At 44.8% G+C, this 17,652-nt stretch overlaps 2 protein-coding genes across 12 annotated transcripts in view; one reads left to right on the top strand and one right to left on the bottom strand.

The window, feature by feature from the left end:
- Positions 1-17,652, bottom strand: part of MED12L (mediator complex subunit 12L) — a 154,434-nt gene that overhangs the window by 91,133 nt on the left and 45,649 nt on the right. The window lies entirely within an intron of this gene.
- P2RY14 (purinergic receptor P2Y14) lies at positions 688-10,712 on the top strand. Of its 2 annotated transcripts, XM_026110044.2 has the most exons (3): positions 688-1,146; positions 6,682-6,780; positions 8,512-10,712. In XM_026110044.2, exon 3 carries the CDS (start codon positions 8,530-8,532, stop codon positions 9,541-9,543), a length of 1,014 nt encoding a protein of 337 aa, XP_025965829.2. In that variant the 5' UTR covers positions 688-1,146; positions 6,682-6,780; positions 8,512-8,529; the 3' UTR covers positions 9,544-10,712. The 2 variants fall into 2 exon arrangements, with proteins under 2 accessions (XP_025965829.2, XP_025965830.2); XM_026110045.2 differs by lacking the exon at positions 6,682-6,780.

Raw genomic sequence — 17,652 nt, 5'->3', positions numbered from 1 at the left:
TAAAGCAGGAATAAAAATTCTAAATGAAGTGAATCTCCAAATTTATCACCCAAAAGCAAGGAATAATTGGGCGTCATGGCTTTGATTTGGGAATCCTAGAAATAAGAGGGATAAACACACTCACAATAAAGACGGTTTTGTTTACGTCTCTGAAGATACCACCATATTTCACTGAGAAAGAATCAGTGACGTTTGGGGGAAGAAGGGGGACTGTATTAATTTAGATTAACACACATTTACTCTGAGTAAGAGGAAACATTCACCAGAGCGGTTCATTAAAACACTGTATGTTCATTTGTCCCTGCCTTTGTTTGGCCCCTTCTGACAAGGTGATAAGGGCTCATAAAGGAAAGTCCATGGAGAAACTGTATTCAGCAGGGTTTGGGTCACCTTTTGGAAAACGGAGCAGGCGTCAGGTACCGAGTGATTATATATGTATTAAAAAATTACAATATGTGAGTTGCATATGTCAGTGTTATAAACCTGAATTTCTCTCCTCTAACCCCAGATTTCTTTCCAAATACAGTACTTTCCCAGGTTCATAGTAAGAGAATGCATTAATTTTTCTATTACCGTAGCTTTCCACTAATTTTGTCCTTAGTTTTCAAGCCTCCCAGCAAACGCATGAGAAGAACAGGGAGGGATGAAGACAGACAGGTGATTAAGGGGAAAAAAGAAAAAAAAAAAAGCCATACACCAGCAAAGATTTATAATTTTTTCCCAAGGAACACTGTCTGAGCCTCTGCACACACCCTGAACAACCGCAGCGCAACCCCTGTGAACTCCAGCTTGGGACACATCCATCAATAAAAAAAGAAGTTATTAGGGTGAGCTTTACAGAAAAGGTCGCAGCCAGGCCTGGGAACAGTTTAAAAAAGAAAACACCCACCCTCAGCTTAAGGTCACGCACGGCTTCCTCGGCGCGTCCCTCCCGAGCAGACCTCGCTGCCGGCGCGCGGATGCAGCGCATATAAGCGCCGGGTGCTGCAGCGTGCCGCGGTCCAGCGCTGCCTCCCGCCCCGGCGCTCCCGCGGGGACGGCACGGGGATAGCGAGGCAACAGCGTCTGAAGAGCCGAAAGACTGCCCAGCTGCAGAGTAAGAGCTAATGGGCAGAACGGAGAAGACGGAAGGCTTCGCACTGAGCAGTGAGTAACAGAATCTGCTGTAGTTTATACCGTTTCTGCCGTGTTTTACAAGGCAATCCTACCAGCTTATTCTGCAGTCTATTTAACAGCTGAAAAGGGACCACGAGTGCAGTTTTACATGTATTCTTTTTTCCAGTTGAGGGACTGACTTTTAATTACTTATTTCTGTAGGCTATCAATGCTCGAATATTTTTTTAATTTTTAAATTGCAATATTTTCTAATTGCCAAATGAAGGTGAACGACAAGTCATTCACTAGCTATGCAAATCACAAATTACCTAACACACAAATGAAATCATAACTGTAAATATATACAGAAAAACCAAGACAGACAAACTCCCACAACTAATAGTCTGAGCTATGAAACAGCCTAATGACATCTCACTAGACTACAGATCTACAAGTAAGAATTGTTCCGTATTTGTGTATACAGCTTAAATATAACTAGCAAAAAATATTTCTTAAGCATCTACCTTTATTTTAACTTACAAACAAGGAAACAGCTATATAAAAACATCAGAAAATAGAATTTTTAAAAAATCAAACATTTTAAAAGACATGTTCTATTAAAGCAGATTGTTAAAGGGAATTTTTTTTTTTATTTGAGCCAAGTATTTTCTTCTTTCAAATTACCCAATTTTAAGAACAATAAAACTATTAATAATTGAAATATTTTACTGACATACTTAGCATTAGAATAATTCCAAATTTGATAGGGCAGTCGCTTCTAAAAGTTGGTCTCTTTAAACCGAATCTTCCTTCTATAACAGTCTTAACTTTCCTCTTGCATCCACTGCTCCCTAATTAGGATAATATACCTGACTGTACATGGGGAAGGTTTTGTTTTGTTTTAAGGTTTGATTCAAAAACTTGGAATATTTGAGTTAGATCCGAAAATGCTTCTATGTGCAAACAGGCTAAAGCACTGCCCAAGTTTAAGTGCAAGTACTGGGGTCTGCATAGACATCTTCATAGCTCTAATATTTTAATGATAATAGGTTATATTTTTAGAGTAGTTTAGGACATTGTCTGTAACTCAAATAAAAATAGAATAAAAATTTTAACCTCTCAGAAAAATGAGGCTAAAATTTCAGATGAAAAAAGTAGCATAGGGACTCCTGAACAATAAAAAGAAATTAAACTATGGGTGGGTTTTGCAAGAAGTAAAATTCTATCCTTGAGGTGTCCTCACTCTGCAACCAGACGAACTCGTGCTGCCCTGCAAAGAGCTTGCCATTTTAAACAAGAAAATAAACAATCCTATCTACAACAATATACCTATTGCACCTTTATACCTATTGGCTCTGCCCACTGGTTTTGTCCTTCAGAAGACCAGAAACAAATGATAAACACCAAAATAAAATTACATATGATCTAATTGTGCATGATCTAAATTGTGCGTGTGTGAACTTTGGTCTGGAAAACCTGTTATAAAAAACTCAACACTAAATACTGTCCACGTTAAATGGTGCAGTTTTGTGTGGCACACTTCCTCCTGCCCAGTTAACAACAGTAATTTGGGGGTTTGTTTTTAAATACACTAAAAATGACTGCTACTGAAAGAGAGGTCCTGAAAGCACAACTGTTTACACAGCCAGGCCACCAAGGATTTTCCATAGCTCCCGAGGAGATGCAAGCCGAGCCAAAACGCGCGGACACCAAAGCTGCTCAGCATCTCTGGAAGTCACCTTCACTCACACAGTTAATCCAGCTCCTCTTGCCTTCCAGGGCAGGGCAGGGCACCAAGTTGCTTTGATGTAACCAAGAGATGAAAAAGGCAACCCTGCAATGAGGAAAATAAACTTTTTTTTTTTTTTTTTTTTTTTAAAGAGTGAGCAGATGGGGAGGAGAGGAAGGAAGGAGGGCAATAGGCAGATCAAGAGATTGTCTCAAAACAGTATTCAGATCCCTATCAGTTCTAGAAACACATGTCATCTAACTGGAAATAAAAATTCATTCACAATTGTACCAAAAAAGTCAAGACTTTCCTCTGCACATACCGCTTACTTCTGCAAAGCCCTAATGCGGTTCCTGACAGCCAGCAACAGGCAGTGAAGGTTTGCAACGCACCGAATTTACAAGCTCAGGAATTGCTTTTGCAGATGCAAGGCATGAGAAAATCATTAAGCCGGGGCGGGGGGCGGGGGGGATTTGTTTTCTTTGGAACTTCTGGATATTGACTGTATTGTACACACAGATTGAAGAAATCGCCCCTTCTCCCCCCAAGAATTATATAACTAGCCAAACAAATAGAGGCAGACAGGCAAGACGATCTCAGAAAAGAGGTATCACGAAAGACGTCAAGACTTCATTCCAGGTTTTTTGTCAAAATAGCGTATTTAAGGTTAGACTATACCTTATACTATGAGAGTGAGACTATACTTTCTCCCAAAGGGAGCAACCTGAGCGCTCCCGGCCGCTCAGGGACGAGTGAGGGAAGCCAGCCCGGGCCAGGGCCGCCGCTGCCCGGGGCGAGGAGACAGGCCCCGACGGCACGGTGGGGATCGGGGCGCTACCAGCTCCTGCGACACGGACGCCTGCTCGCGCGGTCGCTCACAAAGGGCGGTTCTGGGTTGGAAGAGCTCAGTAGTTTTTGTTTGATTCATCCTACGTTCAGGAGATCGGGACTTCATCAGTAAAACAGAAGCACATGCAAAGACAACTCCCTCCATCACCAGCTGCTGCCGCCTGAGGAGAGCATCCTGGATTTTGACAGTTTGGATGAAAAGCGGAAGAAGTGTTGCTAGGAGGACAGTCAGAGCTGTCCACCCCCCTGCTCACCCCCGCCGAGCTCACGCTGCAGACAGGACGTGCCCAGCTCCCCGGAGCTCCGGGGCAGCGGGAGCCGCGCTCTTCGCGGGGATGCAGCCACGGCGCAGGGACCGTCCTCGGGCACGGAGGTGCTCCCCGGCCACGTCCGGGGGGGACGCGGCTCTTGCCCACTTTCTGATCCACTGTCTTTGCTCCTTCGGCCCTCCGCCTTCCCGCAGGGACACGCGAGCGTTCCCCAAAGGAAGGGCTGCGGAGCACAGGAGCGAGAAACCAAGGCCCTCCAGAAGTTGCACCTTTTTGAGAGCCATCTGAGAGGAACCGTGTACTGAACACTACCAAATACGATGCTGTCTCACAGTTACTTGGCTTTTACCTCTTGTGACAGGAATGCTTTCTCATTCTGTTATTCTAATTTGACTGTTTATCCCTTTTTCCTCTCTTATGGTGTAGGCATCTGTGACAAACACAAACAACCAGCCAGTTTAAAAAGATAATTCTGAAGTGCTGAAGTGGCACATAAGAGAATGAAAGCATGCAAAATATATTAAGTATTGCAACGTAGACATTGCCTTGTGACAAACGTTGTAAGAACAGAAACATAACAAAATCTCAGGCTGCTGGCAAACTTGCAGAAAGTTGCTTAGGAAGTCGATCCTGCCAGCTTACCTCCATGTTCACCACAACAAACACCTCCCCAGGGAGAGCCATTAATTAAAGCCACGGACAGCAAACGTCCTCACCAGGAACGTGCCACACCGTCCGCTGCATCGACACCTTTATGGGGACACGCAAACGAGCACAGCAACAGCCACGTGCCACAACACACGCGGGCTCAGGAGGAGATGCCTTGCCCCGGAGCCGGCCCCCTACCCGGCCCCGCCAGTCCGGGCCCTCCAGGAAGGGCAGCAACCCTAAGGGCCGAGATGTCACCCCACCACCCGCAAAGCTCAGCTCACACCATCCCACCGCCCGCGAAGCGCAACCAGCCGGATTTGCTTTTACCAGCTTAGCCAGTGACCGCAAGTTCAGATCAGAAAGCCAGTTTTTAAACAGCTACATCTCTCCGCACAACTTGCAGTTGCTGTTGGGAGCGTTGCGCTTCCCCTTTGTCTAGAGTTTTCAGAAGATCAGAGGAAGTCTGGCATGCTCTTCCTCCCAAACAGACTCCATTCTGCAGTTCAGAAAAGACTTCTGAAGACGGTAACCACTGTCGTTCATTCCTGACCCAGTAATCACACCGCATATTTGTTTATCAAGTAGCTGCATTAGTTTCCATAAATAGCTGAAAGCGTCCATCCAATACTGAAAAATGCATGTGATAGGAATAATATTTACAAATTTCTTGTTTTACCCTATGTTCAGTAAAACAGTCATGAACTTTAAACTTCTGAAATTTGTCAGTCAAGTTGTAGAAGTCAAGAAAAGGGTGCTTTATTGGCTCTGGGAGAGTTACCAATGACAGCACAACAATTTGAACATGGAAGGAACTAGGCATTTTAACGGTTTATGCATCTTTCCTGTCACGTATTTTGCCAAGACAACATGATTTGCAAACTGAGAAATTTCAGAGTATCTACACATTTTACCAATTCAAACTTGTTAATCTAGTGAGTCAACATTGCTGGTTTTGCACAGCTGCTTAGTATTATTTGTGTGTATATATATATATTTGTATATACACACACTTTATGCTGGACCAAGCATTTGAACATAAAAGGCTATTCAAGTATGAAAGGATATTCTCACATGCAAATTAAGAACTTCTGGGTGCTAAAACAAAACATTAGCAAACAGCAGCAGTTACACAACAGCAAGGTTACAAGTGAGGAAAAAGGGAAAAAAAAATTCCCAAAGTTTAGTCATCACCTCAATTAGCATTTGGGGAAAAAGCCCCTAAGTTCACCCAGCAAGCAGTTAGCATCGACTGAGCAGTGTTCAGTTTCCGGATGACCCACGGCACTGGATGAGGAGTGAACATCTCCGCCCCTTTTCTGCTGCACTCAGTTGGACCATCGCAAGCTCTCACCTCAGAGGAACGGGGATGTTCTCACTACAGAGGTTTATGGGCAGCTTGAATAAGAACGAAACAAGAACAGGCAGGAAAGGGAGCTCCCATGCAAAGTGGAAGCAGGCATTTCTTCTGCCAGCCACACGCCAACCGCCTCTGGAGCCAGCAAACCCGAAAAGGAGGGCGCAGCCGGAGCTGCGGTGCTGGGTACACGGATCCGGAGATACCAGGCAGCTGCACGAAGGCCGGTCTGCTTCACCGATTCTTGATCAAAGCACAAGAACTAGATATCACGATACCATGTTCCCATAGCTCCTACGGGACCTACTCCGTGACTTGTAACTGGTCCCAGAAACAGGCTGGGGAGGCGACAGTGTTTGCTATTAATGCTAAACCATCCGGAGCAGCAGGAACAGGGCCCTTCAGGAAGGGTTCACGGCTCTGACCGCGACCAGGTGACAGAAAGGACCGACAAGAGTCAGCATAAGCACAAGTGACGTGATGTACACGAAGGGAAGCAGCTCTCTAGCCCTGCGTACACGGTGGTGGGCTCTGGGTTGGGTGTGATCACCGCACCTCCGCAGCGCCATCCCTAACAAGCTTTAAAGTCCCGATAAAAGGTCTAAAGAACCACCCGCAGCACTGACAGCCTAAATACAAGCTGTGCTATGAGAAACCCCCAGCACCGCAGCGTTACGCTGGGCTACATCGCCACGTACAACCCTAACAACTGTATTTTCCCATCCTACACGTAGGTCACCCAGGCAAAGAAGAGGTCCTGCGCCTGAGGATGGAAGGCTCTCCAGACCCTTAACACCTTCACGAACAGCACCACGACAGCTGAACCGAGAAAGGTAAGGACGTGCCACTGACCTCGACAGACTTGCTGATCCTGGCCTGGCCTTCAGCCTCTACCTCGGCAGCATTCGCTCCCACGATAGCTCTTCCTAGTACGGTGCCTCAGTACAAGAAACACGGCATGAACCTCCCAAGCCATTTAACATCTGCTACTAAGAACAAGTGCAGAACCACCCACACGCGCATACTTTGTTTTAAAAAGCCCTACAGATCAGGAACACCTTCCAAACACAACACATGCAGAGAGGCCCCCACCGCGATGGTCCGACCGTACTAACAGAACGTGTACACAGCCGGCAGGGGCGCGAAGAGAACAGTTTTCAAACCCAATGTGTTTACACCTTAAATAAAAATGCTAGTCAATTGGAAAGGATCGGTATGAATGAGGGGAGGGGGAATAATACAGAGGGAAATAGGAGACGCTCCTAGCTTTTGCAATTTTAGCTCAAACTTTATGCATTATCACCTTGCAAGCCTAACACGTATATTCACACAGCGGTTATATTCTAACATCCGCTCTCCACACCATCTTCTTCCCTTAAAAACCCAACCAAATAAAGTCCTGATGACTGGAGTTTAAACAGAGAGAGGAGGGCAGGGCAGTTTAGGAGAAAACCACCAGGGAGAGATGAACTGCAGGCTTTGGATGCACGTACTGATAACAGGTGCTCCATCCCTGCACTTGCCAACGCAAGCTCCACAGCAGAGCCTGGGCTGGTCAGCTTTTACTGTGTCTTCCAGAGAGATGCAGATAACGCTACACCAAAGGAAACCGCTTTCTCTATTTGAAAGGAAATTTCCACTTCCCATTACCTAAGGTTGCATCCAGGTTCCAGGCTGCTACAGAGAAGAATCAGCTCTTGACTTTAAATTGTGTTAATAAAGAAATTCTTTTCTAAAAGACAAGGTGTTTCTTTTTCCAGCTCTGTGGCATATGTTTTCCAGTTGCCTAGGTTTTTATTTGCCAGATGCAGCAGCAATACATCTGTCAGCCTTCCCTACAGAGGATGATCCACCCCCATAAACCTTCTGTCAAAGTAAAGCAGGCAGCAGATGTGATTTCTTGGAGCCTTTGCAGGGATCCTCTAAAATTTAAATCTGAACAACTTGAGAATACAGCTCTAGCTTGCACCTTACCCATGCCTATATATCGTGCTACTAACAGCAAAAGTTCGCGCAAACTCTGCTACCTGCACAGAAGGTTTTCCTTCAAGTGAACAGCAGAAAAAATTGGCATATCTCTTTACCAGTCCTAACTTGAACAAAACTATGTTTACCATCACTGTATACAAAACATAACACTTGTAAAGGCAATATTTATCTCCCACACATACTTTTCGGTAAACCAACACTAAAAATAGACAGTGGTCCTTGAGAGTTAATGAAAGGCATTCCGAGCCCTAAACCCTCCGTCCCCCTGCTAGTTCCCAGCACGCAGGCTTATACACAAGAAGGAGCAGTACAGGACACGAAGGCAATGGATTTAAGCCACATGGAGAATCAAATGGATTCTCTATTCGAGACAGCACCGTGCCACCGGCCATCACAAAGTGAGATGGCACCGCGTGGAAAATACTCACTATGCATCCCTGCAAGAAATGATAGCTTGGTGATTTCTGAGAAAGATGCCAAGTTTACTTTGAAGTCAGAGTATAAATCTTATATGAAATTAATGGAAAGCACAGCACCATTTTATCTTACTGAGATAATCTTTCCTCTGTTTCCAGGAGCAAAGATATTGTAAGATGTTCGACTCGAGCACCAACTCATCGGAAAACAACTGCACTCACAGTACAGTAATAACCAAGAAAGTCATTCCCCTGGTCTACTGTTTGATTTTCATAGTAGGACTCTCGCTGAACGGCATGGCAGCATGGATCTTCCTGCACGTTTCCAGCAAGAAGAGCTTCATCGTTTATCTCAAAAACATCGTCATTGCCGACCTTCTAATGAGCCTGACGTTTCCTTTCAAAATCCTAGCTGATTCAGAAATTGCACCTCCACAGCTTAACGCTTTTGTGTGCCGATACTCTGCTGTTGTGTTTTATATAAACATGTATATTGGAATAACATTTTTTGGCCTCATAGGTTTTGACAGATACTACAAAATTGTAAAGCCTTTATTTACCTCTGTTGTTCACACAGTTAACTATAGTAAGGTTATCTCCATAATCATATGGCTATTGTTAATGTTTTTATCACTTCCAAATATGATTTTAACTAATGAAATCACTGAAGCAAACTATTCCAGAAAATGCATAGGTCTTAAAAGCGAGCTTGGCAGACAGTGGCATAAGGTGTCAAGCTATATTTGCATTGGGATTTTCTGGATTGTGTTCCTTCTGTTAATCATTTTTTACACCTCTATTTCGAAAAAGATATATAGCTCCTATAAAAAGTTCAGAAAGAGCTCAGAAGTGACCAAGAAAAAGACCAGTCGCAATATATTCAGCATCATGTTCGTATTTGTCGTTTGCTTCGTGCCATACCACCTCTGCAGAATACCATACACGCTAAGCCAAACGAGCTCCCAGTTCAACTGCCAGTCAACGAAAGCCCTGTTCTACGCAAAGGAGTTCACCCTCATCTTATCTGCTGCAAACGTGTGCCTTGATCCCATTATTTATTTTTTCCTCTGCCTGCCCTTTAGAGAAAAACTGTATCAAAAACTGCATCGCAAGCTGAAAACTTCAGGAGAGGTTGAAATTTCTAAATCCAGAAGGTCAAATACTCTTCGGGAAAGCATAAATACTGTGTAAGTTCAGATATGTAAAAATAACACGTTATTGAAAGTTATTCAAGACTGCAAATGTCTCAAAAAGAAACTGAATAAATGAGAATCTGCAAAAAAAAGGTTTTGGCATAAGATACCAATTAGCAGTTCTCTGTATTAAAACATTATTGCTTACTACCACTATATTTACTACAGGCTACTTCAGTTGAAGATATGGTTGTATTATGGTGTGAACTGACCTATTTGGATCTCAAAAGCAGAGAGGAATAACTGGAATAAAAAAAAAAAAATTCACGGAGCTCCAGGCTGCGGTTCTCAGAAAGGATTATCCAACAGACCTAGTGATCAAACTGATTTGCTTTTGTTCGGCCTGAAGCCAGGCATGAGCACACACGAAGAGGAACAAACCTGCCCGAAGGGGCTGGGAACAGCCGATCGTCCGTCTCCACTGGAACAGACTCCCCAGAGCAACACTACAAAGTTCAGCGCAAGCCTGTTTGACTTGGCCTCTACCAGCCAAAGAAAGAGCACCGAGACCCTGAGGGAAGATCTCATGTATTCACCAGCTCAGAAAGCACCCGAGACAATGCACAGCTCAATCCCAACAGCTGCAAAAATAGAATGAAAGGGAATTTAAAAAATACAGCTCAGATCAAATCCTCAAAAGTCTGTGCAGCGCCTGCAAAATCTTTGGTAGCATTTATAAAAATACACTGTTTTTCTTAAGGGAAATACCCTATAAAATTAAGAAATTAAACAATATGACTATTTGTAGCCCACAGAACCCACAGGCAGGAAAAAGAAGAGAATTTCTATAAAATGCTGTGCTCAGTATAAGGAAGTGTTTTAAGGGGAATCATTTCACAGACTAAGCAGCACAGTTGAATTGTACCGTATTTCTCAGGACTTTTCCCAGACAACAGGGTATACACCAAGAGTGTTTACGCCAGATTGACTGAGACTTTAACAACTCTGCTCTTGTTGCTGCAGACGGAGGTAAGAACATTAAGGAGCAGTTTGAGAACAAACGCACAGAGCTGCCCAGAAACCGTGGGATATATTCAAATCCAGATAGAATGATTTGGTTGTTTGCCTATGTTTTTGGCACCATGATGAAACATTTCTCTTTGTACAAAGGTAATAGCTGAAAGTCATCTACATTTCATATATAAATATAATCTAATTTTAACTGTATTTTTCAGCGCAGGTTTTGTTTGTTTGTTTGTTTGTTTTTGATTTTATCATCGTACAGGGAAAACACACCAGTGCATGAAGTATCCACAACAGCTTCCAAGGAGCAGCTCTGGAAGCTGAATGCTTTCATTTTACTTAAAGAAGTTACAGGAACAGAAATAACATGTTTCACCTTTCTGCCTCTGTGTTTCAGCTTAGTCCTAATAGGTAACTTCTAAGGGTGAAAGATTTTTTAAATACATGCTCTTTGAATCTTTTCCAAGGCTGTGGGAAATTTCTCTTGGTGTGAGACCACTGATCTATGATAATGGTATTCCACCATCACCCATTATCATATTGAAACTCGCCTTTCTTGAATACATTTACTTCCATTTATTTCCTATTGTCCTTAACAAGTGGTTCCACACCAAAGTCACAAAACAGTCAGAACCCAAAGCTTGGGCAAAGTCTGGATGTTTATTTGATTGCTGGGGCTTGAGGTAAACCGTAGTATGAACCGGAGTTTAGGGACTAGATAAGTTTAGGGTTTTTTGTTTTTTTGTTTTAAGAAAATACATAAAAGATTGTTTCTGTGGTTCTTTCAGAGCTCCCTGATCCATGCCAGACTGAAACTTTGCAGGCTTTTCCCTGCTAGCCAGGGAAATAGCCTGTAAGGGAAGGGAATCTGTTGCTTCGTGGGAGACTTTTTTGTAATTTATGGCAAAACCATTTAGTACCTTACATGGCACAGCTTTTTCTTTGCCTACGTCAGTCTAAATAAGTGAGGCTGTGAAAGCACAGTGGCATACTGAGATGAAAACCACTTCCACAATATACACTTGTACAAGTTTACTTTCATTACTTTGCAAGCGTTATAAAAAATGATTTATACTGGATTTATACTGCATTGTCTCCTCATAAGAGTACTGATATTGGAACAAGAGATCACTGATACTGAGATTACTGACAGCCAGAGATTATTGAGATTACACAGGCACCCAGAGGAAAGTATGCTGACCAGTAAACTTTTTCAGAAGTGACACTAAATTTCTAGCTTTTGTTTTGTTTTGAAAAAAATCTTCCTCCAATAGCTTCACTCGTCAGAAAACGCTTCTATTGACCCTGCTGCAGTTTGGTACCCTCCGCGTGACAAGCATCAAATAACTCAATTATTAAACAAATTTTCTGCTCCATTTCTTCAACCATGCTTTTAGCTTTGCTGTATAAACTGGGATAGAATGGTATGTGGCCAATTATTTTCCATGCCAAATAAGTTAATTCTCTCATACCTTTCCCAGCACATTCTCTCTCAGATAATCCCAGCCAACTCCTCAGGCAGCCAGAAGTCTTGCAGCCACGTCAAACACCAGCTCTTCGCCTTCAGCCTCCCACCTGGGAGAGCTTTCCTAAAACACTCGCAGCGTAAGTTACGGGCAGCTGGGAGCTAAGCAAGGCCCCTGGCTCGGCTGCAGCTGCAGCTCATCCCACTGACGCACTCACCACGCTCCCCGTTATCCCGCAATAACAGGAAGCCGAGTTTGGGGTTGTTTGTTTATTCGTTTGAAAGTTAAGTTATTCGAATGGATTTGGAACCACTTGTAAAGGTTCAGTCCCCCTGGGAGGGACGAGCACGCACCACAAGCTGCCCAGGGAGATTTAGCACATGCATCTGCAGAGAGAAGTCACAGAGCTCATACTTCTTCAACCTCTTCCCTCCATCTGGTTGAATTCCCAGGTCATCTCTTTCTAACAAGGCACTCCCCTGCTGTTCAAAACCTTGAGCGAGCAACTACGAACGGCCACATAAATTGCTCCAAAAAAGCATACATCCCATATTTCAAACCATGTGTCACCTCATAAGCCCGCCCTAGCCTTTGAAGATACAGCACGGCCATCTCCGAGAAGCCCTCTCCGTGCTGCGCCGGGCAAACGCCAGTGCTGCGGTCACTGCGCAGTGGGTCCCGCACGCGAACACCGCAGGGCCAGGCTTCCGGCTCGACTCCTGCTCCCCTGCCACGTACAGGCAGGATAATTTCCCAGGAAAGGGGCCAAGCTTAGCAGATGGGAACCCTTCCTGCAAACGCTATTCCAGGAGAGAAAGCTCAGGCCACAACTCCCTCAACCGATAAAAAGTCCTGGCTGTGCTGAATAAGACTCTCAAGAGTCTCATCTTTCAGGACTGCATCGCGAAAAGTGATCTCTTTGTTGTGGAAAAGCCAAAAACGACAACAAAAGGCCCAACAACAGAACAGCCCAGCAGAGGGGGCAGCTGCAGCCTGATCCACCTGACGAGTCACAAGCGATGGAGGCAACATGGGACGTACCTTGCATCTGCTGGCTTGAACACAGCGGGCGGGCGGGAAGGACCGATTTCTCCTTGCCAATAGCCTCACTCACATTCTCCCATTTTGCTCCAGTAAATTAATTCTGCTACTATTTTTTTTTATGAGAGTATCTTCATTAGCAGATCTAATAACCACCACTTACAGAGCACCACACTTCCGTGAAGCACTGTTCCAACAACTGAAAGCAATCGATTATAATTTATAGACGACCACTGCGCAGCCGAAGGACGTGCGTGCTATCTCACGGCACGTAGGTCTGCCCCACCGGCCGCAGATGAAGTTCCTCACCGGGACATTCGGAGGCACCTCCCGTCCTCACCTACCTGCAACATCTGCAGGTCCCACAGCGCAGGGTGCCAAACACGAACCAGACACACGGGCACAGGCTACACCGATCAGATCTTCCCATCTTATGCATCTAAATAAATGTATCCATCATTTCTTCTTCACCAAAATACATGTTTCTGCTTGGAATTCTTAAGTACCCCAAGATCACTTATATTTTTTCATCTATGTTGTAGACATTATGGGGTAAAAAAAATGTAATCCATCAATCCATCAGTAGAAGTCATGAAAAGCTCTAAGAGAATGTGCTGAACTTGCTAGTTTGTGCATGAAAGAAAAATGCCTCGCTATATAGGTAAAGGATGGCCACGACCCTGCTCGAGGACTGCTCCTCAAAGATGCGCTTTAATAACGAATCTTGTAATTGCCGCAGCAATGCACAGAAAGGAAAGAAAGCCCTCAGAACTCATTTGTAGCATCCACTCACTATTATATGCCTCTAAAGCTTATTTTAGCTGCTTATCTCACCATTGAGGAACAGCTAAAAGAATAAACTGCTTGCTAGTGAGATTTCTGTCCACCATCACGCAAGTGATGGAAAAAAATCAGTATAAAAGCAGGGTTTCCTCTCAATCCTCTATTACCTAGTGAGTTAAAACTTTCTACCCCTGCACACCTATCCGGCTTGTGCATCCACAGAGAGGTGCATTGCAGAAATGGAGACTCAGTTAAATCTCGAGCTTTCAGTGTCTTTAACACCACACCGAGTGAAGCATGAGCCCACCGCTCCCCTCACAAAGGATTCACCCAAAAAAGGGTCGGCAACAGTCACAGCTGATTCCCCAACCCTTCTGAGGAGCTGCGTTCAGGAGACCATGTCATTACCTAGACTGGGAGAACCAACCACTATCGGAGCTCTGCTTCTTTTTTTTATTAATTTCCATATAATAAAACTATTAGTTTTCAGCCAGCTGAACCACCGTTCTGCCGATCCTCCTCCTGGGGACCGCTCGTGATGCTTTCCCGCAGACTGCCGGCTTCTGCTTCTGTGCTGCTTCTCCCCAAACGGCAAAGGAAAATAGTGTCCAGGCTGGTTCTTCCACGACGGGGGAGTCTCCTGCCCCCAGGACAACGGTCCCGTTCAGGAAGAAGTCTGCAGTTAGCTTCCCCCATCTAACAGCAGCCCAAATGTCTCCCAGCTTTTTTCCACTATATCTGATGCCATGATATCTAAGGCACAAAGGACAAAATCCATGTGGGCACTAATGCCAATAAGCCTTATTTTGGTAAGTTGCTTAGAAAACAGTCACTAAGAGTTTAAATCACGTAAGCATTTAAATCTATACTTGACAACCTTCCCCATCTAAAAGATACAGGGGTACAAATTATATGGATTCAATTATTAGCTTCCTAATGGATGGATTAATGGCTGTGAATATTATGTATTTTTCTCACTTAAAAGAGAGCAGATCATACTTGAAAACTATGGCTGGCTAGCGCTTCTTAACATTTAGCTAAGATGATATGCTCCAGAATCAAAGACAAGGAAGAAGCAATGAAAAGAGGTTCAGAGGCATATCTGGACATCATAAGCTGGACCCGTCCATCAGTCATAAAGCTAATGCCAAATATACTGTAAATGCACACATGCATGATATGCTACTTTTGCCCCTCCCAAACATAACATTCAAGAATGAAAGCTGTATTTTAAACTCAACTCCACCTCTTACAGGGCATCTTTAACTCACGCCATCTTCTCCCTTCCTCACAAAGCCCATTTTGCTCCAGGCAATCCGATCTGGGCAGGAACCAAGGCCAGACCAGGATATGGCCCAGAGGACCTCTGCCCTGTGTGCACTGCACTGCTGGCAACGGATCCCTGGCGAGGCAGGGGCCCGAAGCGGTAAGTGTGGCGTCACGGCCAGACACCCGAACGTGGCCCAGGAAGTGGTCTCAGCCTGGAGCGGAGCTCTGCAGGTAGAAGCTAAATGACTCACTCGGTTTTTCATAGGTGCTCACATCTAACCATGTTTCCTTCTCACGAGGGGAGCAGGCGGTCGGATTTACTGCGGCTGCAAGTATTCTCAGTGTCCAAAATCGGAGGGGTTGTGCCTTAAATATACATATACACACACATATGTACACGTAGTGCTTCCCACTCCATGTCTGGCCTCCTGTAGCATCTCCCGAGCTTGGCCAGGGCTCGGCTGGAACCCTCTCTGCCTCACGTCTCCACCTGTGCCATGGCTAAGGACCAGCCTCTCCCAGCTTGTGTTTCATAACCCAAATATCTGAATGCTTCATAAACACTAAGAAGTAGTACTGCGGAGAAGTCTAGCAGCAAATTAATAAGTCTCTCGGGACTCTTCTCTGAGGAGCATGAAGCAAATAAACCCGGAGGCTACCCGCTGAGGGGGAGGAGAAGACAAGGCTGGCATCTCCTTAAGGACCACCACCCAACCCGAGCACTGACGCAGCCTGCACGTGCGCCTGCTCTAGGGAAAGGGGTGTCACGCCGTCACTAAGCTTCAGCACTGGTCCCAAAGAGTCAGTGTAGGCCGAACAGAAACCAGCCCTCCTGCTTCTCCAAGTCGGTGCCCACCCCACACAACGTGACGCTCCTCACACACAGATGCCCGTGACAACACTGCGCAGCTCCAGAAAGTCAGAAACCAAGTCTGCAGAACCCACAAGCTCTCAGCTCTCCCCGTCCATACCAGCTCTCTCATATCCTTCTTTCTCCCAGCTTCCCTCCATCCTACCAGCTCTACCATGACCTTGAGGAGCTGGTCCCAGCTCTTCAGAGGCACCCACCGCTCTTGACTCCTCTTTTAACTACGTTTCCTAAACCGTACCTAGATCCTCCGGTCCAACCCTGCCTCTCTTACGAAACGTCCTGCCTCGCTTCCTTCCTGCTGCGCGGCGTTGCAGTGCCGTTTTCCACGCAGCGGGGTACCAGAGGGACTCGCGGGGATGTCCCACCGCTCGCCTTCCCGCTGCCTCCCACTCCCGGGCAGGGTCCACCAGCACCACCAGTTGGGAAGCTGCCGGCTCCGCCGCTCAGCGGGAATGGTGGACGCACAGCTCAATCACCTACGCGAGGGACTGTGCTCAGAAGAAGAAAAAAATTGCAGATTCACTAGCAGCCGAACTCCACAAAGTCTGTGAAAACCTTTTCTGCACGTGGAACTTTTCTCCAAAGGAATAAGCAAAACGCAGAGAAGAATCAAAAGAAATCCTGGCACAGAAACTACCCACATAAAGTCTTTGGTGTCTCCAATTCAAAACACAAGGTTCTCGATGCTCTTTTAAAAGGTCATCAAATTTTCTTAATGTTTAGACATTATTTTTCCTAGCCTTATTCTCAGAAATGGTTTAATCATCTTGGTGGAATCCCCCCCCTACACCACCACCTCCTTCCTTCTTCGCACCACCCCTCCAATCCCAGGAGGGAGGGATGGAGGGAGGGGAAGGAGACTCATCATGGAAAATTTCAAACCAAAAGTTAAAAATTCAGCAAAGTTTAAACTACCACAAATAGTGATTTTTAGTGAGAAGTTCTCAGCAACCTTGGTCACACCAAAATCCATGATCAGCATCTATAATTTATGAACCAACACAGCCTTTTAAATTAGTTGTATAGACAAGGCAATAGGATGACACTGAACAAGCAACAAAAACAGAATTAGAACACTTTTGATAGTCTTGTGCCTCTTCTCCTCTTGAGACACCTCTGTAGAAAACTAGAACACTTTCCACTGAAGGTTTACCTGACCATCACCTTCCCTCTTTAGACCTGGGAAAGTTTTCTGAGCTGTAAACTGACTCAAAAGCAAAGGGGAGACACAAACACACACAAAACTGAGTCCAGCAAGAAAGAAAGAAAGAAAGAAAGAAAAAAAAAAAAGACCAGTTTTGCATCATTAGCATAACACCACGAGACCACAAAACCAGTCCATGTTTGCTCAAAACTGAACATAGGATCATTCTAGATTATGAAGCTTTGCAAACATTTCGACAAATATGGTCTGAACTTTAAGCTTATGACTAAACCTAAAACCAGACATACTTAACTTGTTGTTTCACAGAGCTCTGGTACATGATTTGTAAATTCCTGTGGATTCTTAACTACAACACAGTGATAACATGTTAGTTTTTCTGTATTATTGTCAGTACCCTCAGCCTCCTAGTCTAAAGACAGATATATTCTCCTGGCTTAATAAAAAACAAAAGCTTTAGTATGAACACTTCCTCTGTATACCTGACATGTCATTTTTATCCTCAATAGTGCCTGGTAAGCCTCCAAAGGTTTAGAACCTGAATCCCTATCA

This window comes from Dromaius novaehollandiae, chromosome 9 (genome assembly GCF_036370855.1).
Source record: "Dromaius novaehollandiae isolate bDroNov1 chromosome 9, bDroNov1.hap1, whole genome shotgun sequence".
Classification (NCBI taxonomy): domain Eukaryota; kingdom Metazoa; phylum Chordata; class Aves; order Casuariiformes; family Dromaiidae; genus Dromaius; species Dromaius novaehollandiae.
This window is presented reverse-complemented; position numbering and strand designations above follow the sequence as displayed.

Coding starts and splice junctions, on each gene's coding strand:
- P2RY14 (XM_026110045.2), top strand. CDS start 8,530: ATGTTCGACTCGAGCACCAACTCATCGGAAAACAACTGCACTCACAGT.